This window comes from Cyprinus carpio, chromosome A9 (genome assembly GCF_018340385.1).
Source record: "Cyprinus carpio isolate SPL01 chromosome A9, ASM1834038v1, whole genome shotgun sequence".
In the NCBI taxonomy this organism is placed as follows: domain Eukaryota; kingdom Metazoa; phylum Chordata; class Actinopteri; order Cypriniformes; family Cyprinidae; genus Cyprinus; species Cyprinus carpio.
The window spans coordinates 9105618-9129992 of NC_056580.1; the positions used below are offsets into that span (position 1 = coordinate 9105618).

General features: G+C 36.3%; 3 protein-coding genes across 3 annotated transcripts in view; 2 read left to right on the plus strand and 1 right to left on the minus strand.

Annotated features, from left to right (window-relative positions):
- LOC109075984 (alpha-1,3-mannosyl-glycoprotein 4-beta-N-acetylglucosaminyltransferase A-like) overlaps positions 1 to 10472 on the plus strand; it is a 40432-nt gene extending 29960 nt beyond the window's left edge. The window contains exons 8-16 of the mRNA XM_042763402.1: positions 1511 to 1586; positions 4235 to 4349; positions 5319 to 5449; positions 5678 to 5785; positions 6307 to 6500; positions 8329 to 8407; positions 8862 to 8922; positions 9062 to 9174; positions 9613 to 10472. Of these exons, the coding sequence (XP_042619336.1) occupies positions 1511 to 1586; positions 4235 to 4349; positions 5319 to 5449; positions 5678 to 5785; positions 6307 to 6500; positions 8329 to 8407; positions 8862 to 8922; positions 9062 to 9174; positions 9613 to 9639 (904 nt within the window). The 3' untranslated portion in view covers positions 9640 to 10472. The remainder of the gene's footprint in view (positions 1 to 1510; positions 1587 to 4234; positions 4350 to 5318; positions 5450 to 5677; positions 5786 to 6306; positions 6501 to 8328; positions 8408 to 8861; positions 8923 to 9061; positions 9175 to 9612) is intronic.
- Positions 10473 to 14202: 3730 nt separating this feature from the next.
- Positions 14203 to 18539, plus strand: LOC109075983 (cytochrome c oxidase assembly factor 5). The gene is made up of 3 exons (XM_019091813.2): positions 14203 to 14435; positions 14694 to 14777; positions 18303 to 18539. The coding sequence occupies exons 1-3, from the start codon at positions 14334 to 14336 to the stop codon at positions 18342 to 18344; spliced, it is 228 nt and encodes a 75-aa protein (XP_018947358.1). The 5' UTR covers positions 14203 to 14333; the 3' UTR covers positions 18345 to 18539.
- Positions 18540 to 18581: 42 nt separating this feature from the next.
- On the minus strand, positions 18582 to 22552 carry LOC109075979 (probable uridine nucleosidase 1). Its single transcript, XM_042763403.1, has 6 exons — positions 22438 to 22552; positions 22018 to 22202; positions 20756 to 20935; positions 20560 to 20671; positions 19184 to 19350; positions 18582 to 19066 (listed from the first exon to the last, which is right to left on the minus strand). The coding sequence occupies exons 2-6, from the start codon at positions 22192 to 22194 to the stop codon at positions 18752 to 18754; spliced, it is 951 nt and encodes a 316-aa protein (XP_042619337.1). The 5' UTR covers positions 22195 to 22202; positions 22438 to 22552; the 3' UTR covers positions 18582 to 18751.
- Between the last annotated feature and the right edge of the window lie 1823 nt (positions 22553 to 24375).

The following is a 24375-nucleotide window of genomic DNA, read 5'->3' on the forward strand; positions in this document are numbered from 1 at the left end:
GACAAAAGTTGAACTTTTTGGAAGGTGTTACGTTCTCATTACGTGTGGTGTAAAAGTACCACCGCATTTCAGAAAAAGAATATCATACCAATAGTAAAATGTGGTGGTAGTGTGATGGTCTGGGGCTGTTTTGCTGCTTCAGGACCTCGAAGACTTGCTGTGATAAATGGAACCAAGAATTCACCAAAAAACCAAAAAATACAAAATCAGAATGTCCAGCCATCTGTTCGTGACCTCAAGCTGAAGCGAACTTGGGTCTTGAAGCAGGACAATAGCAGGACAATCATCCAAAACGCACCAGTCCACCTCTGAATGGCTGAAGAAAAACAGAATGAAGACTTTGGAGTGGCCTAGTCAAAGTCCTGACCTGAATCCTATTGAGATGCTGTGGCATGACCTTAAAAAAGGCAGTTCATGCTCGAAAACCCTCCATTGTGGCTGAATTACAACAATTCTGCATAGATGAGTGGGACCAAATTCCTCCACAGCGCTGTAACAGACTCATTACAAGTTATCGCAAACGCTTGATTGCAGTTGTTGCTGCTGAGGGTGTGGCCCAACCAGTTATTAGGTTTAGGGGGCAAACACTTTTTCACACATTAAAGTGGACAGGGTCATGTAGTTTGTGGATTTTGTTTTCCCTTAATAATAAAAACCTTCATTTAAAAACTGCATGTTGTGTTCACTTGTTATCTTTTACTAATATTTAAATTAGTTTGATGATCTGAAACATTAAAGTGTGAAAATACATGCAAAAAAATCAGGAAGGGGGCCAACAATTTTTCACACCACTGTATATATATATATATGATAGCATACATTTTTTTTCTTTCACTTTTAACTTTATACATTAGCAAAAGGATGAGCTTACAGTTTTGTTTAAATCTTTGTATTAGGTTGCAGTTCCTAATAAAGTTATTGGCTTCTGGCCTAATTTATATGTAACTAAACTCTCATTTGGTTTTGGTGTTTTATTGTTGATTTGGACTATCAAGGACATTGCTAGATGGCTTTTGAGTGAACCAACTTGACATGACTGTGTGTGTGTGACTTTAGTTTGTGTGCCTTGTTGAGCATCTGAGTACTTATTCTGTTCCACAGACTCTACTCTCATCCACTTTACTAAGTCAGTTTGATCAAAGAAAACTAGTGGCTTTGATGCCCTTCAAATTTAATATTCTTTGTCCTTTTTGGATATTTTTACCTCTCTTTTCTGAATCCCTTACTGAAAAGGACGAATGAATAACAGAGGTTATATCGAGTATGCGTGAGTGATGTGTTTTTGTTTATAGCCTCACCCTACCTTTATTTAGCTTGTCGGCTATGTATGTTTCTGTTTTCTGTTACTGTCAGTCACACTCGTCATACGCTTGACATCTAGAATTTCACTCCCGGTCAGTTAGCTGACTCGTCATCAACAGGTTTTAACATTCAACCTTGGCTTTTAGGCTACTGGACATCTCCCTTTTTTAACAACTGTATGATGTGCTGTATTTGTGTTGTTTTGTAGATGGAGGACCAAGCAGAACTTGGACTATTCCTTTCTAATGATGTATGCCGTGAACAAAGGGGTCTATTATGTCCAGGTAATCAAATGACCAAGTTTAAAGGTGAAGTGTGTAGTGTCTGCACCACAGAATTAAAAATCGAATGACTTTTCAAACAGGTTCCCAAAACACTCCCCTGTCTGCTATTGGACAGTGTGTCAGTCAGTGGGGCTGTCCCAGGATCGTCAGGATACAAATAGAAACAGAGCAATGTTTTGAAAGCGTCATAGTGTTTACACTTTGGGGAAAGCAACCTACGCATGGTTTGCTTACAGCTGTTTCGCCCATAATAAAACTATTTTCAACTCAATGTCTATTAACAGCATTTGTGGCATGCTGTGAATTACCACAGACAATAACTTTTTGAAGATTAATAATATAATATTAAAAAAAATTTGTTACCATATTGATATAAATTTGACATAAATTATTATTATTATTATTATTATTATTATTTTCAGTAGCAGTTAACACTGGATAGATTAGCTTCTATTGAATATTTAATTGTATATGTTAGTTCCCCTGTTTTTACATTTATATTATTATTTTGCCCTTATCTTACATTCTCTTTTATAATATAATTTTTCTTTAAATTGCTGATAATTTAATAACAGCAAGAAATGTAATCTTTAGCACATATCAAAATTAATATACATTTTTATACTGTACTTTATAATGCCTAAATCCACTCTCAAGGCGTTTAAGCCTGTAAGTTTTAGTGTTATGTTTTTAGTTTATTTATAGATTATTTTATAAGTTTATATATACACTCATTTTTATTTTAAGCATTTATTGTTGAAATCAAATTATAAAATCATTTTTGTTAATTGAAATAAAGCTGATTTAAAATAATATATAAATATTGAATGAAAAACTTAAAACACTTACACTTTCAACACTTCCAGTGATGGTTTAAAAAATGGGATGTAACTTTTCTTTGCAATATCTTTGTTTGTAGTTCAAATTTTAAATGATTATTTGCCTCCATTTTAAGTATATTACTGTAAACGCAGGTTTCTTTTACTTCTGCACACTGGAGGTCGAATCAAAACTCTTATCTTTGCTAATTGACAGCATATCGTACATAGACATGAAGCTGAGCAGTTGAGACCAGTGTTAAGCTCTTCAGTTCAGACAGACATAAAGTACCCCAAAAGCTCTCTGCTCAGGGGTTGCCATGGTAACTCATGTGTCTGGATATACCCTGAAGACACACTTTGGCTCTGTAGCGGTTGTCATGGGAACGTGACTTGGTGGTTTTGGGATTTCTGTTTTTATGAAGTGATAATGATTTTACAGCTGGGAATATGATCAGGGGAAGGAATTTGCTACGGTTAGAGCAGCTGTACATGATCGCAGCAGATTTAAAGCGGCATAACATTCAACTTGACACTGAACAAACAAACATGAAAAGCATAACATGATGAAAACAATCAAGCAGAAGCCTCTGCCAGCCCGTTATTTTTGCAGTGTGCAAGATATCAGCTGTAATCCTGTATGAGAGAGTTATGGAAATAAGATAAATTAATAAATGCGTTTTTATAGTTATACTTGTTTGAAATGATGTTAAATATTTATGCAATATCACACATGAGAGTCTTTAACTTGTCTTTTAACATCATACTTGCGATGAGAGGCTGGGATTTTAATTTATTACATTTACACTACCTTTCGAATGTTTGGGATTAGTACTATTTTACATTTTGCAAGAAGTTAATACTAGCAGTAAAGTGCTAATATGATCAAAAGTGACAGTAAATCATTTGTTACAAAATATTTCCATTATGAATAAATGCTATTTTGAACTTTCTGTTTATCAAAGAATTAAGCAGCAAAACTCTTATTAACACTGATAATATTTTTTATAGAGTGATAGTGATCATGTGACACTGAAGACTGGAGTAATGGTGTCACACAAATAAACTACACAATAACATAAATAAAAATAGAAAATTTATATAAAATTGTAATATTTCACAATTTTATTGAGTTTTTTATACGTATTTTGAAAATTCTCTCTATTTTTTTTGCTTCTCCAATTATATCTAAAACGTACCAATAAATCTCTCTAATAAATCTCTCTAGTGTCTCCATGTCTGTGTGCTCTCAATACACGCTGTGCTCTCTTAGGAGAGGGAAAAGGTATTGCTTCATGTTTTTTTTTTAACTCAAGTTACTCAAGGTTATAGGAAACATGCTTTAACTTTGGCCCTGTCCCAAATGGCACACTTCACGTGCAGTTGTGGTCTTGTGGCCCCTGCGTGTCCATTAAGTGCATGAGACCGTAGGGTGTCCCATTTGTCATTTTAGCTTTCAGAAGGGTGCTCGTGAGCCCCTACTTCCACACCGATGCGAACCCCACGATAAATTCTACCCTACAGTCAAAGCAGCATTACGTAACAAAAGTGTGGACTCTGTGCTTCTGTTGGTGGCAAGAGTGAATGTGTGAACGACTCAGAGGAAGACAGTGAGGGGTTTTTCTGTGCTTCTGTTGGTGGCAAGAGTGAATTTCTGAACTGTGCTTCTGTTGGTGGCAAGAGTGAATGTGTGAAGTTGTTGTTTTTTCTCTCTCTCCAGGTTGATTGCTAGTTAGATGTGACATTTTAGTAGGTGCAGCTTGTGTCAAGACAGATCTTGTTTATGAGCTGTTCTGTATGTTTCATAACTGTTTCCTGTTTTTCTAACAGTTGGAGGACGACATCGTTGCCAAGCCCAACTATTTTGCCACCATGAAAAACTTTGCTCTACAACTCGCCACTGAGGACTGGATGATCCTTGAGTTTTCACAGCTGGGCTTCATTGGTGTGATCTTTATTTATAAATAACATTTATAATTTATATATAATATATCTTTATATATCTATATATATATATATAGTATATATATAGTATATATATTTGAGTTTCTTGTGCAATCAAGCAACAAAAAAAAAACAAAAAAAAAATCAATATAAATAAATCTACATAAATAAACACCCTCCCTTTCCCTCCCAACAAAGAAAAAACATATAGCTGCATAAATATTCTCCCTTTGTGTCCCTCCGAAGAAAGAACAGGTTTAGACCCGGAACAGAATTTTTTAATTTCAGTTTTCTAAGATTTTCTTGTCATAATACAGCATATAAATATTTATTCTTCTATATATTATATATTATATATATAGTTTTTTATATCTATATATATATATATATATCACAATATATATATATATCATATATATATGCAATATGCATGTTTTTATGTGTGTGTGTAATTTTTAATTGAAAGGCTGCATTAAATTAATTGAAAATGACAGTTATCATTTAGAATGTTACAAAGGATTTCTATTTGAAATAAATGCTGATCTTTTGAACTTACTGAAAAAAATGCTGTTTCCAAAAAAAAAAAAAAAAACCTAAGCAGATGATAATAAAAATAAATACATAAATAAAAAGTTTCTTTTTACCAAATCAGCATATTAGAATGATTTCTGAAGGATCATGTGACACTGAAGACTGGAGTAATGATGCTGAAAATTCAGCTTTGGATCACAGGAATAAATTGCATTTTGAAATATAATATATTTATTTTTAAATGATAATAATATTTCACAACACTACATTTTTTACTGTATTTTTATCAAATAAATGCAGCCTTGGTTAGAATAAGAAACTTATTTCAAAAACATAAAAAAATCTTTACAGCCCCAAGCTTTTGAATGGTAGTCTTTTTTAAATTAATGCATTATTATTATCATTTTTTTGGTTTTGTTTTGTTTTTTGTCGTTCTCAGGTAAGATGTTCCAAGCCCCAGATCTAAATCTCATTGTGGAGTTTATCTTCATGTTTTATAAGGAGAAGCCCATTGATTGGCTCCTGGATCACATACTCTGGGTCAAAGTGTGCAACCCAGAGAAAGATGCTGTAAGTGTGTTTCTGTAACCTTGAACTCTCCTCTACTGTGGTGCATCAGTGAGAGGCTTTTCACACTCCTTGAGCGCAGCAGAACAGGAACTTGTATTTTTTTATCTTTCTTTCTCTCTACAAATAGACACGTCATGTCTCTATTTGTATTTCTTTATTTTTTAACTCTATCTGTATTACATCATTCCCACAGTCTTAATTTGGCTTCCTCATTCTTTTTCTTTCCAGAAGCACTGTGATAGACAGAAGTCGAGTCTGCGCATTCGTTTCAGGCCCTCTTTGTTTCAGCACGTAGGCCTACACTCCTCCCTTGCTGGGAAAATCCAGAAACTCACGGTAACTCTTATTTCATGAGCACTGTTTACACCTTGTATAAACAATCCATCTTTGGTGACTTAACCAGCAAAGTTTAAACCCTTGTTTTAGCATAATGGATGTTTGACAAGCTAGTCCTTCATTTGTTATTCAGGACACATTATTGTTTACACTACAAATGTAGTTTTAGTGAGTGTTGTCCAAAACATGTTGGAACCCGGTTATACCTGTAATTATTACTGACCGCTTGTATTCTGCTCATCTGAGATGGATGTTATTACTGGCTTTTCATGACCTTGCACAACTGTCAAATCTTTCCTCTAGGTGTTAAAATTCCTGATTCTCTTCCATACAAACTTGCTTTCACTTCCTGCCATCTTGTCTTACCCAAGTATCCTGTTTTCTCATACCCAAGTGTCTTTTTTTCTTGAATAGCTGACCTTTTACCCAATTTCGCTTGCTGTTTTTACTGTTAAGGACTGTTCTAAATCAGTCCGGCCATCAGCTGCACTTCCTGTTAACTTTGTCTTGTGCTCTGTCAGGATAAAGACTTCCTGAAACCACTGCTTCATAAGATTCATGTGAACCCGCCGGCGGAGGTGTCCACCTCTCTAAAAGTGTATCAAGGTCATACACTTGAGAAGACATACATGGGCGAGGACTTTTTCTGGGCCATTACTCCAATGGCTGGAGACTACGTCCTGTTCAAGTTTGATCGTCCCGTCAACATAGAAAGGTCAGTCTCTCTCAGGACGGCTGAAAGAGATGCACACACACACACAGTTATCGACGCTAATGATGACCCGATGACCTAGAGCCAGTGTGAGAGAGGTTCAGGACATTTGAGGGATCAGTATTGCATTTATCCACATTTATTTAATACACTATTCACATGCAAATACACACACCCAAGTAATTTTGTTCTGTAACCCTCTCCTAAAAGTGATGTTCACACTCACTCAGAGAGCTCTAGTCAGAAGACATCATTCACACGTCTCCACGTCTCACTGTCCTCACAGGGGAGTAGAGGTGGCTAATGAGAAGCTTCTAAAATAAGACCCTGCAACCAAAAACCTCTGGAGAGGAAGACAGTGGGATGTAATTGAGAAAACAATGTTGAGCAGATACACAACTCTAGGAGAAGATTCGTTCTTTTTTTGTGCAGGCCCAATCTGGGTCAGTGTTTTGGATTTTTGGTTGCCCTGCCAGAACGGCCTGTATTTTTAGTAACATATCTGTATGTGTGTCAGAAAATATATTTAGAATTTTGGTTTAAATGTGAACCTTTTTTTTAACAAGCAATATAAATAAAAAAAAACTTATTTTATAAATATAAATCTTCCATAAAAATAATTTCTGAAATTTCAACATATTTCTAATGCTTTTATCTTTCTTTTTTTTGTCAATTAAAAAAACAACAACAACTCATCTACAGTATATCAGCCAACTAGATATTAGGTTAGTGACATGTTTAAATACACAGAATTCATAACCATGTTGTTAAAGGTGTTGTCAAGGGGTTGTCATTTACTCACCCTCGTGTGATTCAGAACCTACAGTACGTGCATATTTCTTCTGAATAACATACAAGATATTTTGAAGAATATTTTGACTGTTTTTGTACATACAGTGACAATTTCTGTATTTGATGATGACATCATCACAAGGTCTACCGGGTTCCTGTCCTGCCAGCATTTTTCAAAATATATTTTATAGTATGTTTCACACAGAGCCGTTGAGAGAGAGTTGCCACATGCTTTAATCTTGCGCCATGTGATCACATGGTAGGTAACCCTTACATGGTCACATGAAATAGAAATAGGGACCCCTATGGGAATGTCGCAACTCTGTTTCTCAACGGCACTGGTTCCACAGAAGAAATTCACACAGTTTTGAAACAACATAAGGGTGAATAATTGATGACAAAATGTCTTTCTTTAATTTTAGTACAAAAAAGTATGATGGTTTCTGTAAGCCTCACAACTGCTGAAAATTCAGCTTTGCATCACAGGAATAAATTAAATTTGAACATAGATTAAAATACAAGACAGTTATTCTAAATTGTAATAATATTTCACAATTTTACTTTTTTTGCTGTATTTTTTTGAAGGCCCAAAACTATCTTACACCTGTCCTGGTACGTCAGAACACCCTTATGGTTGATCCTGTTAGTGAATAAGATAGACAGAGAGAGATGAGGGTTATTTCGGAAAATAGATGTGGACAGACAGTTATGCTGTCTGCCCATTAATTTTCTTTGTCTAACAGAGACCTGTTCAAAGTGTTTGTGTGAGTAGAAACAGTGCTAACAAGATGAATTATCAATTTACTAACGTGTGACTGGATTTAATTAGCAGCTCAAGTAGGGGTCTATTTAGAAACCCCTCATCTGTGTGTGTGTGTGTGTGTGTGTGTGTGTGTTCAGGCTGCGCTGTCTAAGTTAGACTCAGTCTTCACAAGTTCTTGTCCATGTCCTGCCAGTGTTTGTACATGTGTGTTCATGAATATTAATGAGTTTGTGCCTGTACATGCATATTCATTAACAATCAGCCTTTGATTTGCAGGTTCCTTTTTCGCAGTGGAAACCAAGAGCACCCAGGAGACAAAATAGAGAACACTACTGTCGAGTTCCTGCCCTTTTCGGTAAATGAAAAAACACATTCTCAGTTAGATTTAGACGGTTTCCTCTAAATGTCCAAACAAGCCCCAGGATGCCAGGTGTGTCAGAGTCTCAGGAATATCTGGCGTAGGTCTCCTGTGTACACTGCCACCAGGGCTAATTTTAGTCAATCACAAGTCGAGCTACTTTGGTAATGAGGCAGCGTACTGCCATCCTGCTGTGATACAGAGCTTAAAAAGGCTTCGGATGGGCTTTGATGTTTGTTCTTGCAGATGTTCCTTGAATAAATGAGGCTGGTAATGCATCTGAGTTTGTGTAAATGGGTTTGTGAGCTTGGGTTTGCTTCTTATTTTATCATTGAATACAAATGTTACTCCTGCAGTTGTCTTACATTGATAGCGTAGTGCAAGTACCTTTCAGACTCAAGACTCTTCAGGCGCTTGAAGTGCTTTTAAATGAGTATGTTCTGCCTCACAGGATGCTGAATTGAAGACCAAAGAGAAGTACAAACGAACAGAAGATCGGTTCTATAAGCTTGGTGAGTTACATTCATGATCAAATCAGCAGTTTTGCACTTGAAGCTAATTATTATAACTGAATGCAAAATGTTACAATCACGTCTGGTCTCCCCTTTTAGAGTTCAAATATTTTATTCTTGGCTTTGTGTCTGTCTTTAGCTCAGTTTGAGAAAGGAGTGGTGGAGGGGACGGTTGACCCTGCCTTTAACCCTGTGGTGGCTGTTCGTCTAACGGTCCAGAAGGACTCCGCCGTGTGGGCCATTATTAGCGAGGTCTGCTTGCTGCCTTTGGTTTAGTATCCCAGTATATGGAAGCAGAGATTTTGGATCATATCTACAGTTACTGAATATCTTATAAACCTGACACTGCACTTAATGCATTCATTCCAGTGGAACGTCAGCTTATAAAAGATCATATTTTTGCGTTGAAACATGTTATCGTGTTATTACACAAATTACTACAATTGAAAATGTTGAAATTTAGGAGTGTTTTGACAAAGCATCAAGCCATATATCATACCCCTTCTGTGTTTTGCATTGTTTGTCATAACCAGCCATAACAGTCAACGCTGTCTGGCACATGAGGACATTTTGATGTGGACACCTTATATGTCCAAAATGAGAACACAGTTGACTGGACAATAGATGTGCATAGATGATGTTCTTCATATGCCTGGTTCTTGACGGATGTTCTTTGGTGTCTCTTGTCAGATCCATATCAAGAGGATACCTGGGTAACTACCTGAATGTCTCCAGTGGTCACCTAGACAGGGACGTGCTGCTCGCATCTACAGCGGATCGAGTGACCCTCACATTATCAGAGTGCGTGGAGGAACCCTGGCTTTGTGCTTCACCTCTTAAACTTTACTTTTCCTCTTTTTTTCTTCTTCTCGTCATCCTCTGGTAGTTTTGACATTCTCTCTTCTCTTCTACTTGCCTTGGCCTCTTTCTTCAGACTTCGTGTTACCTTTTACTATTCCCTGAATTCTGTTGTGTGGATGTGACTACTACTGTACAGAAAAAAAACCAAGCAAACACTTTTTGACAGAATGTTTCCAGACACTAAATTTGTGTCGTGGAGAATTGCAATCATCGCTGTCATTAAGGTTTGAAGTTCAGGATTCAAAGCTACACCAATGCTGGATAAGTTAATATCCCCTACTGATGAAGATTGTCCTCAGCGCTCTGCCGTCATGGACTGTAACTGACCATAAACTTTGGGTCAGAAAAACACGGCTGGATTTCAGCTTAGAGATGAACAAGTGGGATGAAAGAAATGTTTTTGTTTCAAAGTCCTTTTTTAGGTTTTAGGCCGCTGGTGTTTGACACTCTTTTAAGAACATTTCGAGACCAGTTTATTATTTAATTGGCTGTTTTGCCAAAATCTTAAAACAGCATATCTTTGGGCGTCCACCTGGTCAACAGAAGTGGATTTTCTTCCTCTGTGTTGGTTTATTGTCAATGAATCAATCATGGCTTTTAATCCGAAGGTTTTTAATTGCTGTTATTATTATGATAATGACGATCTATGAAGGTGAATTAATTTATTTGAAATAAATCTTTAATTTGTACAAAAGGTAAATGCTTTTATTTTATATTCTTTGGAAATGTATGATGTGGCAGAGAATTTATTGTGGCTTAATGTTTGTATCTTTGTGTAGTTCAGAAGGGTGCAGGGCCACCCACCTCTGTGCCTTAACATCCAGTGTCCCAGTTTGGGGCGTGGTAAAGGACTGCCTTGTGCCCTGTGTCCAAACACTTAAATCATACATTAGGATAGTTTGTTAGATGCTTGATTTAAATGACACGTTCATGTTTAGAGCATGGCATGTCCGTATTTATGTTTCAGAATCTTTCATGTCTTCATTTGTTCATTGAGCATTTTCCATCTCAAATACTCTGCTTTCATCACGTCAGTCAGAAAAGTTCTCCTCTCTATGCTGTATCACAAGTATCTGAATGTTCAGTGAGTCATGATGAAGTCCAGATAGAATCTGCTGATTTTTTTTCTGCACCGAATGAATTCAGATGTGGTGAAATGTGATTAATGAAGCTGAGGGTACTACTAATCATAAAAAACAACAAACTAAGAACACAAAAAAATAATATGGTGATGGGCAAATAAAATGAGCTGACATTTCAAAACGGCGAAAAATTATATTTCAGTGCTTTTGGTTCTCACACAAAATGTTCACGAAATGTTTTGCGTCTCCTTACAAACATAAATCTATCGCTTCAACCCAAAAACTTTGAAATATAAAGAAAAAGAACTATAAACCAATACATTTCAAGATAAAGCAAAAAAACCCATAAAAAAACTAAAAAAATTACTGCCGTTTAAAGTTTTCTGGGGGAGGTAAAAAACGCTCATTTTTTGTGAATGAACGTAAAAGTTTTTGTGAATAAACCAATTTTATTGGGGGAATATAACATTTTTTGCAACTTAAGCAAACTTAAATGCCTTGAAATATTTTTTTTTCATCACCTTATGACGGCCGTTTAAAGTTTTCTCTATAGATCTCCACATGCACAAATTATGCAGAACTTCATGAATGACGGCCGTTTAAAGTTTTCTGTAGAGTTCTGCAGGTGCAGATTCTGTGTGGATCTGGCCAGGAGCAAAATAATTCCAGAATCATAGATTTATAATGGAAATGGAATAGAACCGCTACATTTAAAGGAACACTCCACTTTAAAAAAAAAAAAATAGGCTAATTTTCCAACTTCATTTTTGAGCGAGATGCTAACGGTCTTTGTACATGATGTAACTACAGAAGAATCAGGTTTTAAATATGAGAAATATAGAAACTCTGGTCATTTTTGAGCGAGATGCTAACGGTCTAATCTGATTCAACGAAAAATTCTAACCTAAAGACCCGGATCCCGCCAGACCCGGAGATCGGCTGAATGGATTCGAAAACGGGAAAACTCAACTGTTTAACTCCAGGGGAGTTGGAAAATGAGCCTGCTTGCAAAAAAAAGTGGAGTGTTCCTTTAAGGCCGTTCACACCAAGCACGATAACTATAAAGATAATGATAAAGATATCGTTCTAAAAATCGCTCTCAATATTAAAGAATAGCAGAGTCCACACTACAACTATAACGATAAAGGCACAGAGAAACGATATCGTTGGAATCACTTTCAGAACGATTTTTTTCTAGCTGATGAACGAGACAAACATTGACAGCCAATCAGAATCCATCCCGCTATAACGAGCTCGAGAATTTAAAGCGGCAGACACACGTACGCTTAGTTAAACAGACGATATCGTTCTCTGTTGTGGACGCTAATATCGTTATCTTTATAGTTATCGTTCTTGTGTGAACAGGGCTTTACAGCTATTTTCTGTAGTGTTAAGTGTGTGTGCTGGTTTTGACACCTAGATTTATTACACTGTACATTTATTATATTGTAAAGCTATGGTTCTTATTTATTTTGCTTGTAGCCCCTGACGTAGGGACTGAGGTAACTGCTGTACAGATTTCCAAAGTGCTCTCATCTCATGTGATTGTATATATCTTTAATAAGATGGAAGTTTTAGTTCAGAGTGACATGATGTGTCCTTGTATATTCCTTGATGCTTCAAGTTTCAGAGCATATCCTTTATACATACATACAGTATACCTTCATTTTAGTGACTACTTGGAGCTGGATGTGAATCGCAGTACTTGAGCAGTGTGTGTTTTTTTTAATAGAAAGCCAATGTACTGTCATAACCATTTGTTTACAGTTTGTTAATGATCTCTTCTGAGAGACCACAATGGAGTGGTTTTCAGTGTTTTGCCGAACTGCTGCCTTTTTAGTCAGATTTGTGCTCAATGATCGGTCTCCACACCTGTTTTAGCACTGAAAGATGGATTGTTATCCATTGCACTCTTGTTAAACTCTCATGGGCCGGTTTCCCATCTGGGATCAGTGGATGTCCATCTTGAAATCCACCCTTCAGTCTTGCGTTGAGATGAATCAGACATGAAATGTGCTCCTCTTGTGTTGTGCATTCTTGACTTTCATGTGCCTTCATCTGTCTTTCTCCAGCTCTGACATTGATTTGAATAAACTGTTCCAAAATAAACCAGTCTTGACATAATTCATCATTTTATGTTTCTGTTGTGTTCCCTCATTGCGCATGCGATTTATCTTACGTATTTAATCATACAGCTGTGAGTAATATTTTCATGTTTTGTAGAATGCATGTTGTGATGTGACGTCAACAAAGAGTGTTGTATGTATGAATTATGCCATTTTAGGGCCTAAACAATATTTTCCTGCTGTCTTAAAGAAAAAATGGGTCTAAATTTAGGATTTGTCAAACTAATAAAGACATTTATGATACATATTTGTCAGTACTAATAAAATGAATGCATTCTAAATACGCAATAACCAGGTTTATATATTTATGATCAATCAGTTTGTTTCAATCTCGTATATTCTAACTGAATATTGCTTTGTCCACAGGTATTTCTATTATAGTTACATACTTGTAAACTGAATAAATGTAATTGCTTTTACAATGAACAGATTCTGAGCAATATGAATAAATGCATTTTGAAATGATTATTTAAATAAAATCGAAATAAAATGAATTAAAATAAAATCAACTATGCCATGATTATTTTTTTTAAATGTATATCTAACAAGTATGCATCACACTAAGTTTATTAATCTGTTTGTTAAAACTTTGTAATCCAAATGGACAGAAATTGAATATGCCATATTGTCAGATATTATATATATCATATTCAAATACATTAATCTTAAATTTAGGCCTAAATATTTTCACTGTACAGTTGTATTATATTAAATCTGGAATGGAAATATCAAACCAATTTATAAGCAAAATGCTAGCCAAGTAATTGTTTAAACTCTAATTGTTCAAACTCTTTTGTCTCACAGTACAGTACATATATTTTTTTTTATAAACATTTTCCCTGAAAATGCTGTTTCTTTAAAATAGCTGCCACAATTTGTCTAATGCGATGATATCGATACATTTTCAGTGTTGTTCAAGTCTCTAGGTGCCAGAGCAAACGTGATAATGTACTACAAAAGCATTATTTTAGTGCCATCTTCTGGTCAATACACATGCTTCACACTTCTAGGCTGTTATATTATATTACTGTCACATACCGTACTTAGTACAAAAAATGATTGAAATCGATGCATAATTGTTGACAGTATAAAATGGCGTAATTTAACACTATTTTCAATAAAAATACGTGCAGCAGTTTTGAGTTCTGTAAGCGTGAACCAATGAAACATTTGCGAACTACAATTCCCACAATGCACCTGTCCCACTCCCTTATATACGTCATACGTAACATGGCCGCTTTCATTAAAATTTCGCATTTGATTTATCTGTAGGCTAGCTGTTGTGTTCTATTCGCCTGATCTCATATTTCGCTTAAAGCTGCTCGAATGAAAGCTCTACAGAATGCCTAAATATTACGAGGATAAAGAGGACGATGGCCGCGCCTGCGCTGGATTAAGAGAAGATTTCAAAGCCTGTCTTCTTCAGCATGACTGTGTAGCGAAGGTCTGCACAACAAAAAAATCATTCATCCCTCACACCACACCTTTTAATTAATGATTGATTGATGTTGTAATTTTTTGCTAATAACAGTGCGTGAGTTTAACCAGAGCATATTTCTGATGTCTGATGTGCTACAAAAGCTACTGCATAATAGAAACAAGCCTTATGACACACATGCCTTAAAAACTAATTGGCAGAACGTGAACGGAAGTTATTTTTCCCCCAGCTGTCTAAATAATGATGGTCTCTGTTGTGTCGCAGGACGGTAAGAAGCCCAGTGAGTGTCTGAAGGAAGGACACTGCAAAGGCTTGCATGTGGCTTTCTTTGAGTGCAAGAGATCCATGGTCAGTACATCTGCTGTTTAAATTATGCACAATTCCTTAAAAAAATTCTGATTAATGTACAGTTCAGACAAGGAAAACAACCTCTCAGCTAAATGAGGTAAACTAAACAGGGAGCCCTGTCAGTTAATATTAAAGACGGCTCAGGACACATACATACATACATATATATATATATATATATACAGGTGCTGGTCATATAATTAGAATATCATCAAAAGGTTGATTTATTTCAATAATTCAGACTGATATTTATATATATTTCAAATATATTTTCAAATGTTTATTTCTTTTAATTTTGATGATTATAACTGACAACTAAGGACAATCCCAAATTCAGTATCTCAGAAAATTAGAATATAACTTAAGACCAATACAAAGAAAGGATTTTTAGAAATCTTGGCCAACTTGAAAAGTATGAACATGAAAAGTATGAGCATGTACAGCACTCAATACTTAGTTGGGGCTCCTTTTGCCTGAACTACTGCAGCAATGCGGCGTGGCATGGAGTCGATCAGTCTGTGGCACTGCTCAGGTGTTATGAGAGCCCAGGTTGCTCTGATAGTGGCCTTCAGCTCTTCTGCATTCTTGGGTCTGGCGTATCGCATCTTCCTTCTCACAATACCCCATAGATTTTCTATGGGGTTAAGGTCAGGCGAGTTTGCTGGCCAATTAAGAACAGGGATACCATGGTCCTTAAACCAGGTACTGGTAGCTTTGGCACTGTGTGCAGGTGCCAAGTCGTGTTGGAAAATGAAATCTGCATCTCCATAAAGTTGTTCAGCAGCAGGAAGCCTGAAGTGCTCTCTACAAAACTTCCTGGTATAAGCTGTGTTGACCTTGGGACCTCAGAAAACACAGTGGACCAACACCAGCAGATGACATGGCACCGCAAACCATCACTGACTGTGGAAACTTTACACTGGACCTCAAGAAATGTGGACTGTGTGCCTCTCCTCTCTTTTTCAGGACCTGAATAAGGAAATGCACCATTGCATAACCCTCACCAGGTAACTAGAAGGTGGCCAACTGACACTGGAGATGGCAAGCCAATATGGACTGTGCCTTTCATCAATTACTCTGCATGCAAACTCCATGACTCAGTTTTGCACTTTTTCTTGCTGCAGCTTATGCACCATGCCGTAAAAACCTATTGGCAGAACGTGAACGGAAGTTTATTTTTTTCCCCCAAATCATGATTCTCTGTTATGTCGCAGGACGGTAACCCTGCGAGTGACTGAAGGAAGGGACCCTGCAAAGGCTTGGCATGTTGCTTTCTTTTGAGTGAAAGAGATCCAGGTCAGTACACCTCTGCTGTTTAAAATGCAGTGGACTGATTAATGTACAGTTCAAGGAAAACAACCTCTCAGCTAAATGAGGAACTAAAGCAATCTTAATTTACAAGAGCGGCTCAGGACACATATACATATATATATATATATCATCTTCCTGGTCATTATAATGAAATCATCAAAAGGTTGATTTATTTCAATAATTCCATTCAAAAGGGAAACTTGTATATATATTCATTTCATTATTTACCACAGACTGATATATTTCAAATGTTATTGCTTTTAATTTTGATGATTATTACTGACACCTAAGGAAAATCCCAAATTCAGTATCTCAGAAAACTTAAGAATATAACTTAAGACCAATACAAAGAAAGGATTTTTTGAAATCTTGGCCAAGCTGAAAAGTATGAACATGAAAAGTAGGATCATGTACAGCATCAATACTTGTTGGGGATCCTTTTGGGAATTACTGCAGCAATGCGGCGTGCATGGAGTCGATCAGTCTGTGGCACTGCTCAGGTGTTGTGAGAGCCCAGGTTGCTCTGATAGTGGCCTTCAGCTCTTCTGCAGGGGTCTGGCATCGCATCTCCTTCTCACAATACCACCATAGAACTTGTTCTATGGGTTTAAGGTCAGGCGTGTGAGGTTTGCTGGCCAATTTAAGAACAGGGATACCATGGTCCTTAAACCAGGTACTGGTAGCTTTGGCACTGTGCGCAGGTGCCAAGTCCTGTTGAGAAAATGAAATCTGCATCTCCATAAAGTTGGTCAGCAGCCGGAAGCATGAAGTGCTCTTAAAACTTCCTGGTATACGGCTGTGTTGACCTTGGACCTCAGAAACACACAGTGGACCAACACCAGCAGATGACATGGCACCCATCACTGACTGTGGAAACTTTACACTGGACCTCAAGCAATGTGGACTGTGTGCCTCTCCTCTCTTTCTCCAGACTCTGGGACCCTGATATCCAAAGGAAATGCAAAATTTACTTTCATCAGATCACATAACTTTGGACCACTACTCAGCAGCAGTCCAGTCCTTTTTGAAGCGAGACGCTTCTGACGCTGTCTGTTGTTCAAGAGTGGCTTGACACAAGGAATGCGACACCTGAAACCCATTGTCTTGCATACGTCTGTGCATAGTGGTTTTTGAAAGCACTGACTCCAGCTGCAGTCCACTCTTTGTGAATCTCCCCCCACATTTTTTGAATGGGTTTTGTTTCACAATCCTTCCAGGGTGCAGTTATCCCTATTGCTTGTACACTTGTTTTCTATCACATCTTTTCCTTCCCTTCGCCTCTCTATTAATGTGCTTGGACACCAGAGCTCTGAGAACAGCCAGACTCTTTTGCAATGACCTTTTGTGTCTTGCCCTCCTTGTGCAAGGTGCCAATTGTCGTCTTTTGGACAACTGTCAAGTCAGCAATCTTCCCCATGATTGTGTAGCCTACAGAACTAGACTGAGAGACCATTTAAAGGCCTTTGCAGGTGTTTTGAGTTAATTAGCTGATTAGAGTGTGGCACCAGGTGTCTTCAATCTTTTCACAATATTCTAATTTTCTGAGATTCTGAATTTGGGGTTTTCCTTAGTTGTCGGTTATAATCATCAAAATTAAAAGAAATAAACATTTGAAATATATCAGTCTGTGTGTAATGAAATGAATATAATATACAATTTCACTTTTTGAATGGAATTAGTGAAATAAATCAACTTTTTGATGATATTCTAATTATATGACCAGCACCTATATATATATATATATAAGAATGGCCAATATATAGTTGTGTACATACATTATAAATATTGTATATATATATAATGTCCAAAACATGTCCAAAATACTCAATTGGCCAAAATATACAAACATTAAAATATAAAAATTTGAATGGTGATGGTCATAAATTTTAAACTATGATTTTTTTTTTTTTTCAAACTATTGAATGGTGATGGTCATAAATTTTAAACTATGATTTTTTTATTTTTTCAAACTAACAAACAAACTTATAAACATTATTAACATTTTCTTTATTATTATGGTTTTAGGTGTTTTTATTGTTACTTTGGACCTGTGTGCCACTGCCTTCAGTGTAATTTAGTCTAATTTAATTCAATTTTTATAGCTCGGTTTCAAACCAACTAAACTACAGCCAAGTGCACGTGTTGACGAGTCAGAGTGATAATGTCAGAATGTCTTTACTGTATAATAAAAGCCCTTTCCTTCTTTAATTACAGTTGGACACCCGATCTCGATTCCGAGGCAGAAAGGGATACTGAATAACACCTTCAGCATGAATGACATGTTTTGTATCAAGATGCCAACACATGCTCTCAAATGTATAAATATTATGCTCTTTAAGCAAATGTGTCTTGTGGAACTTAGTTGTCATTAACTCTTGATGCTTATTTGGGAACATGATGAACTGCATCAACACCAGAAATCATCAAATAAAACGGATTTCCAGTTCTGAACGATTGTTTATAAAATCACTGGAGCCACAAAAGAGAACAATATTCAAAACATTAGTGGTTTATTTAACAAAATGTAATTATTCAACAGGTGACTAGCATTTCTGTATGAACAGTTTTATGATTTTGGTAAAAAAGGGAATCTGATTAAGTAGCAAATAGCAAAAATTTTCCACAGAGATGATCATAAAAATGTGATGCCTGCTAATGATCATTTATTTCAAAGCATTCATCATGAGCTCTTTAAACCTCTCCAAGTCCACTTCCTTCAAGATGTGGGCTTTGTGAGTCTTCTTCAGGATATCGAGGTGATCGACAACCATCATTCCCCGGCAGCAGTTTCCCGCCAGCTCTACAGTGACGGCTTTGTGTTCAGTTTCAATGACATACTTGTCGTCTATGGCTGCTGCCATGGCATACGAGTCACAGGAGATGAATCCCTGGCCATCCACCAGCTCCTTCTCAATCCTCTCACTGTAGCAGGACTCCATACTGTGCTTGAAGATCTGCTTCATAAACCGCATCATCATCTGTCCCCAGACACACAAAATCCACACAAAACCCCAAAAACACACGCAAAAATAAAACATATATATACCACATATACAAAAAAATATAAAAAACAAAAAGCAGTACAACAATTATACATAATAATCTGTATGAGATGATGATCTCACCCAGGGTAGTTTACTGCGACAGGTGAACTCCCAGGTCGCAATGTAAACTGGGCAATGGAATTCATTTAGAACAATATATGCTGCTTCAGGATCAGCTGCAAAGTTGTACTCTCCACATATAGTAGTGTTCCCACGAGCTAAAGATAAACATGTTATTCTCTAGCCTGGTTTAACTGCATTAAAAATATGAAAAATAGGCAATACACAGACTGATTTGCACTGGGCAATAAAGTCCTTCTGACGATGTACAGTACAGGTCAAAAGTCACTTATGCACAGCAAGGGCACATTTATTTGCTCAAATAGCATAAAAACAGTAAGATTGTGTAATATTACAATTTAAAATTACTTTTCTATTTTAGTATATTTAGTATAAATGTAATTTGTAATTAAATGTAATTCAGTAATTAATGTATTTGTTATCAATAGTTGTGCTGCTTAATATTGTGGAAACAGTTTGGGGTATGACTGAAAAAAAAAAGTTAAATACATTTATTCAGCAAGGATGCATTAAATTGATCAAACTTGGCAGGAAAACTTTTACATTGTAAAAATTTCAATTTTAAATAAGTGTTCATTGAAAAAGAATCCTGAAAATACAAAAACAAAATTACAGTTTCCACAAAAATATTTAGCAGCACAACAGTTTCTAACGTTAACAATAATAAGAAATGTTTCTTGAGCTGGAAATCAGCATGATTTCTGAAGGATCATGTGACACTGAAGACTTTTAAATGTCATTTATTTCTATGATGCAAAGCTGAATGTTCATTACTCCAATGATGCTGAAAATTCTGCTTTGCATCACAGACATAAATTACATTTTAAAATATATTCAAATAGAAAACAGACAGTTTAAATATATTGTTTAACATTAACAACTAATTTGAATTAGTTTAACTGTGTTTTTGATCAAATAAATGCAGCCTTATTAAGCATAAGGAATGGCTTTCAAAAACATTTAAACAAAAATCCAATAATTATTCCAAATGTTTTAAAAATTGTCTATGCTGTGTATTTTATTATTATTATTATTATTATTTTATTATTTATTATTGATAGTGTATTTTGGATATGACATGGATTAAAGGCTTTATTTATTTTGAGTGAATCTATTTTAAAGTAAACATTTAGATTAATATTATTTGAAAGATGCTATAATTGCAGCTAAAAAGACATTGCTGCTGGGTAGAAGTCTGTTTTTAGGAATCATTAACTCAAATGATTCATCAAAATGGTCACTTTAATTCACTGAAATGAATCAAACTTACCAGCTGTAATATTGGATATATTGTGCAGTCCTATTCTGATAAAATATTATGTGTAAAGTAAGTATAAGGGACTCACAGTCTGTATTGCCACCCATAATGTAAAGGCCTTTGAGTTTCTGAGGAAATAAGGGGTCAAGTTTCACTGCCAAAGCCACATTTGTCAGCGGAGCCGTGGCCACTAAAGACACCTTAGAGAAACAGGAGCAACACATGATTCACACATAACATGTAATTCCATTAATTAATTTTTCATATTGTATAATCATATAGACCTCTCCAGGATTCTCATTGACTATTCGGATCATGGCTGACACGGCGCCCTCTTTCTGGACAAGTTCCAAACCAGGAGCGTCGGGGTCCGGGGCGTCCCCGAGTCCATCTTTGCCATGAAAATCTCCAGCACCGACGGTCTGTCCCAAGAGAGCTTTAGTCGCTCCACGGAATACAGGAATCTAAAGCAATTCAGACACATAATCAGGTTTTCTAATTATGTTGGAATGGCTGTCATGTGCTGGACAACAGTGCATAACTGTGCAGCAAGTAAAGCTATTCCTGTAGTTATTTAGCTCAAAATATCTCTACAAACAGAATTATTAGAGGATATGTAATACTGAACACAAAGAAAATAATCAATTCAATAATTCAAAGTTTGACAAAATAACCAAGGCAATTCAATAAACCCTTATTTTCTTGAATGAGGTTCTGATAAACATTTGCATTCACCCTGCCAAGTAGCTATATAAGAAGTTATATAGAGAGAGCTATATAACTCCTCCTGCAGAAAACATCCCCCAAACCATGCAATCTCAGTGAAAATGATGTAATGAAGGAAACTAGCACCAGGTGGCAGATTAACACCAATAACTTGGAGGTACTGGATCTGTAAGTGTTCTCTAATTTTGAAATTCGAGTTCTTTTTGAAATATCTCATGCAAGTCTTTATACTGAATACAATTAATTTATAAAATATGCTTAAAAAACTGCCCTGCTACTCCTGTTAGGATAAATTGAAATAGGACTAAGCAGTGACCTTGAAATTAAGGAAATTATAGGTTAACAAAATAAGACAAATGTGCACATCTTGATCCTTTTCAAAAGTTAACTCCTACAGGGTTGAGCTGCCTTCTTACGAAAGCATTACTACATAAAAAAATATTTTGTTCAAACTAACATTTTGCAGATTCTGCAAGGCCTATGTAAACCTAGGACCGCAACAATAGTAATTCAATACATTTCCACTACTGTTCATATAACACATTCAAACTTCCCTAATATTTCCGGGTTTTTCCATGAAATTTCTCATTTGTAGCCCTGTCTTCCCCTTCTTTTTGCTCACCAATATCTTGTATACTGATTCTTCCAAGTTTCAAAGTTATGCAAACACTGCACAATACTTGCTGGAAATACTATGTGCTAACAAACGTAGCATTGTAATTTCAAAATATGTATGAAAATCATTTAAGGACAATGCATCACTGCATGACACAAAAGAAATGTCCATCTTATTGTGATATGGCGTATGGGACCGTCTCACCTCCAGATGCTTACACACTTTCAGGACACGCAGGACGTTCTTGCAGACATTCTCTACTGAAGTGTTGCCCTGAACACAGGAGATGCCCAGGATCTGCACGTCGGGCACTGCAAAAGCCATCATGATAGCCTGAGCATCATCCACACCACAGTCCACATCCACAAACAATTTCTTCATGCTGGCCTCTAGACAGTGACATGAGAACAAATACATTCAGTTAGCAACAGTTGGTGGTGAAGCCTATCTGGGCTGATGAAAGTTACATATTCAAAACCAACAAGAATTTGAGGCTTTTCAGTTTAAGTGGGGATTGTCCCCAAATTTAAATGTACTGTTGGATACTTAGGGTAAATATCAGCTAAATGACTAATTAGTAGATTAGTAACTACACGAATGTCTCTCTGCCTGGATTTCTCTTACCTGTAGTGAAGTGGCTCTGGTTGTTTCTTGAAAGCTCTCGTTATCTGTAAAAGGAGTCCGTTATCTGTAGGAGGAAATTTGGAATTTTTTAATTGTTATGGCCTACGCCTTGAGTTTTGGGTTTGTTATTTCCCTTTTGTTGTCTTTATACCTTGGAGTTGCTCCGTGGTTTGGGGAAGTATATTATCCTTTTCTAGTTATTCAAGGTCTCTTTTTTTTCCCCGATTTTTGTTTGTTAGTTTTCCATTAGAATAGTTTTCCATTTGTGTTATGTTCCGTTATTTAAATAAATATTTTAGCCTGGCATCAGGATTCACATGTCCTCTTTATGCTGCATCCCCCTTTCTGGCTAAACTTAACAGGGGTTTGTAACATAAACTAGGGGCTCATCCAGGATAACGCTGTTTAATTTTGTTTTGTTAAGCAGATAATAGTGGTGCAGCGATCTCCGGGTAGGTAGAGTAAACCAGGGGGACCATGTCTAACACCGGTTCTTACAGTGGTTTACTGATTTATTGTTTTGTTTATTTTAGTTTCTTGTTTTTGGAGGAATCCGGGGGGAGGCAGTAATGTACGGAAAACTCAAAGACGTAATCAAACAGACAACAAACACTATTAATGGCAATTACTATATGATGCAATCAAACTTATGGCAAAATTTGGTAGTTCTGTATGTTGTTTCAAGGTTGTCATTATCTGAGGTGTTCTGAGGTGTTCTGGATCCAGACTGGAGCTTGTGTAAATCCTAGTTACCGGGTAAATCCCGTGGCAAAACAGAGAAACAAAGAGACATAATTAGCGTAGCTGCTGTTCCAACCAAGTAAAATTAATTAGTTTAACCCAGGCTAAATAATAATGCGCATTTGATCAGATATAACTGTAGTCCAAAATTATGAGATACTTTATTTGAATGCTTGGCCAAAGAGATGTTTTTTTAAAACTAGATTTAAACAGAAAGAGTGTGTCTGAACCCCGAACATTATCAGGAAGGCTATTCCAGAGTTTGGGAGCCAAATGCGAAAAAGCTCTACCTCCTTTAGTGGGACTTTGCTATCCTAGGTACTACCAAAAGTCCAGAGTTTTGTGACCTTAGGGAGCGTGATGGATTGTAGCGTGGTAAAACAATATATATACACACAAGCTAAACCATTAAGGGCCTTATAGGTAAGTAATAATATTTTGTAACTGATACGGAACTTATCAGGTAGCCAGTGCAGAGACTGTAAAATTAGTTGGGGTAATATGATCATATTTTCTAGACCTGGTAAGGACTTAGCCGCTGCATTTTGGACTACCTGTAGCTTGTTTATTGAAGATGCAGGACCACCACCTAGAAGTGCAATTACAATAGTCCAGTCTAGAGGTCCGAATGCATGAACTAGCTTTTCTGCATCAGAAACAGGTAACATGTTTCGTAGCTTGGCAATGTTTCTAAGATGGAAGAATGCTGTTTTTGTAACGTGAAATATGGTTTTCAAAAGACAACTTGTCTAATATAACACCCAGATTTTTGACTGTAGAGGAGGTAACAGTACATCCATCTAGCTGCAAATTGTAATCTATGAGATTGTTTGTACTGTTATTTGGTCCAATAAGTAATATCTCTGTCTTATCCGAATTTAATAGGAGAAAATTATTAGTCATTCAATCTTTTACGTTTTTAACACACTCCGTTAGATTAGATAATTTAGAAGTTTCATCTGGTCTTCTTGAGATATATAATTGAGTATCATCAGCATAACACTGGAAACTAATCTCGTATTTTCAAATAATATTACCAAGGAGCAACATGTATATTTAAAATAGCAGAGGACCTAGGACAGATCCTTGTGGGACTCCATATTTTACTGGTGATAAATGAGATGACACCCCATTTAAATAAAGTGGTAGCGATCGGACAGGTAGGATCTAAACCATCTTAAAGCCTGCCCTTGAATA

What these genes read in the sequence shown, in the direction of transcription:
- LOC109075983 (XM_019091813.2), top strand. Translation starts at nt 14,334, where the DNA reads ATGCCTAAATATTACGAGGATAAAGAGGACGATGGCCGCGCCTGCGCT. An exon ending in AGCATGACTGTGTAGCGAAG is followed by an intron (nt 14,436 to 14,693) that starts GTCTGCACAACA and finishes GTTGTGTCGCAG; the next exon opens with GACGGTAAGAAGCCCAGTGA. An exon ending in TTGAGTGCAAGAGATCCATG is followed by an intron (nt 14,778 to 18,302) that starts GTCAGTACATCT and finishes CTTTAATTACAG; the next exon opens with TTGGACACCCGATCTCGATT.
- LOC109075979 (XM_042763403.1), bottom strand. Translation starts at nt 22,194, where the DNA reads ATGAAGAAATTGTTTGTGGATGTGGACTGTGGTGTGGATGATGCTCAG. An exon ending in TCAATGAGAATCCTGGAGAG is followed by an intron (nt 20,672 to 20,755) that starts GTCTATATGATT and finishes TGTTTCTCTAAG; the next exon opens with GTGTCTTTAGTGGCCACGGC. An exon ending in CATCTCATACAGATTATTAT is followed by an intron (nt 19,067 to 19,183) that starts GTATAATTGTTG and finishes GTCTGGGGACAG; the next exon opens with ATGATGATGCGGTTTATGAA.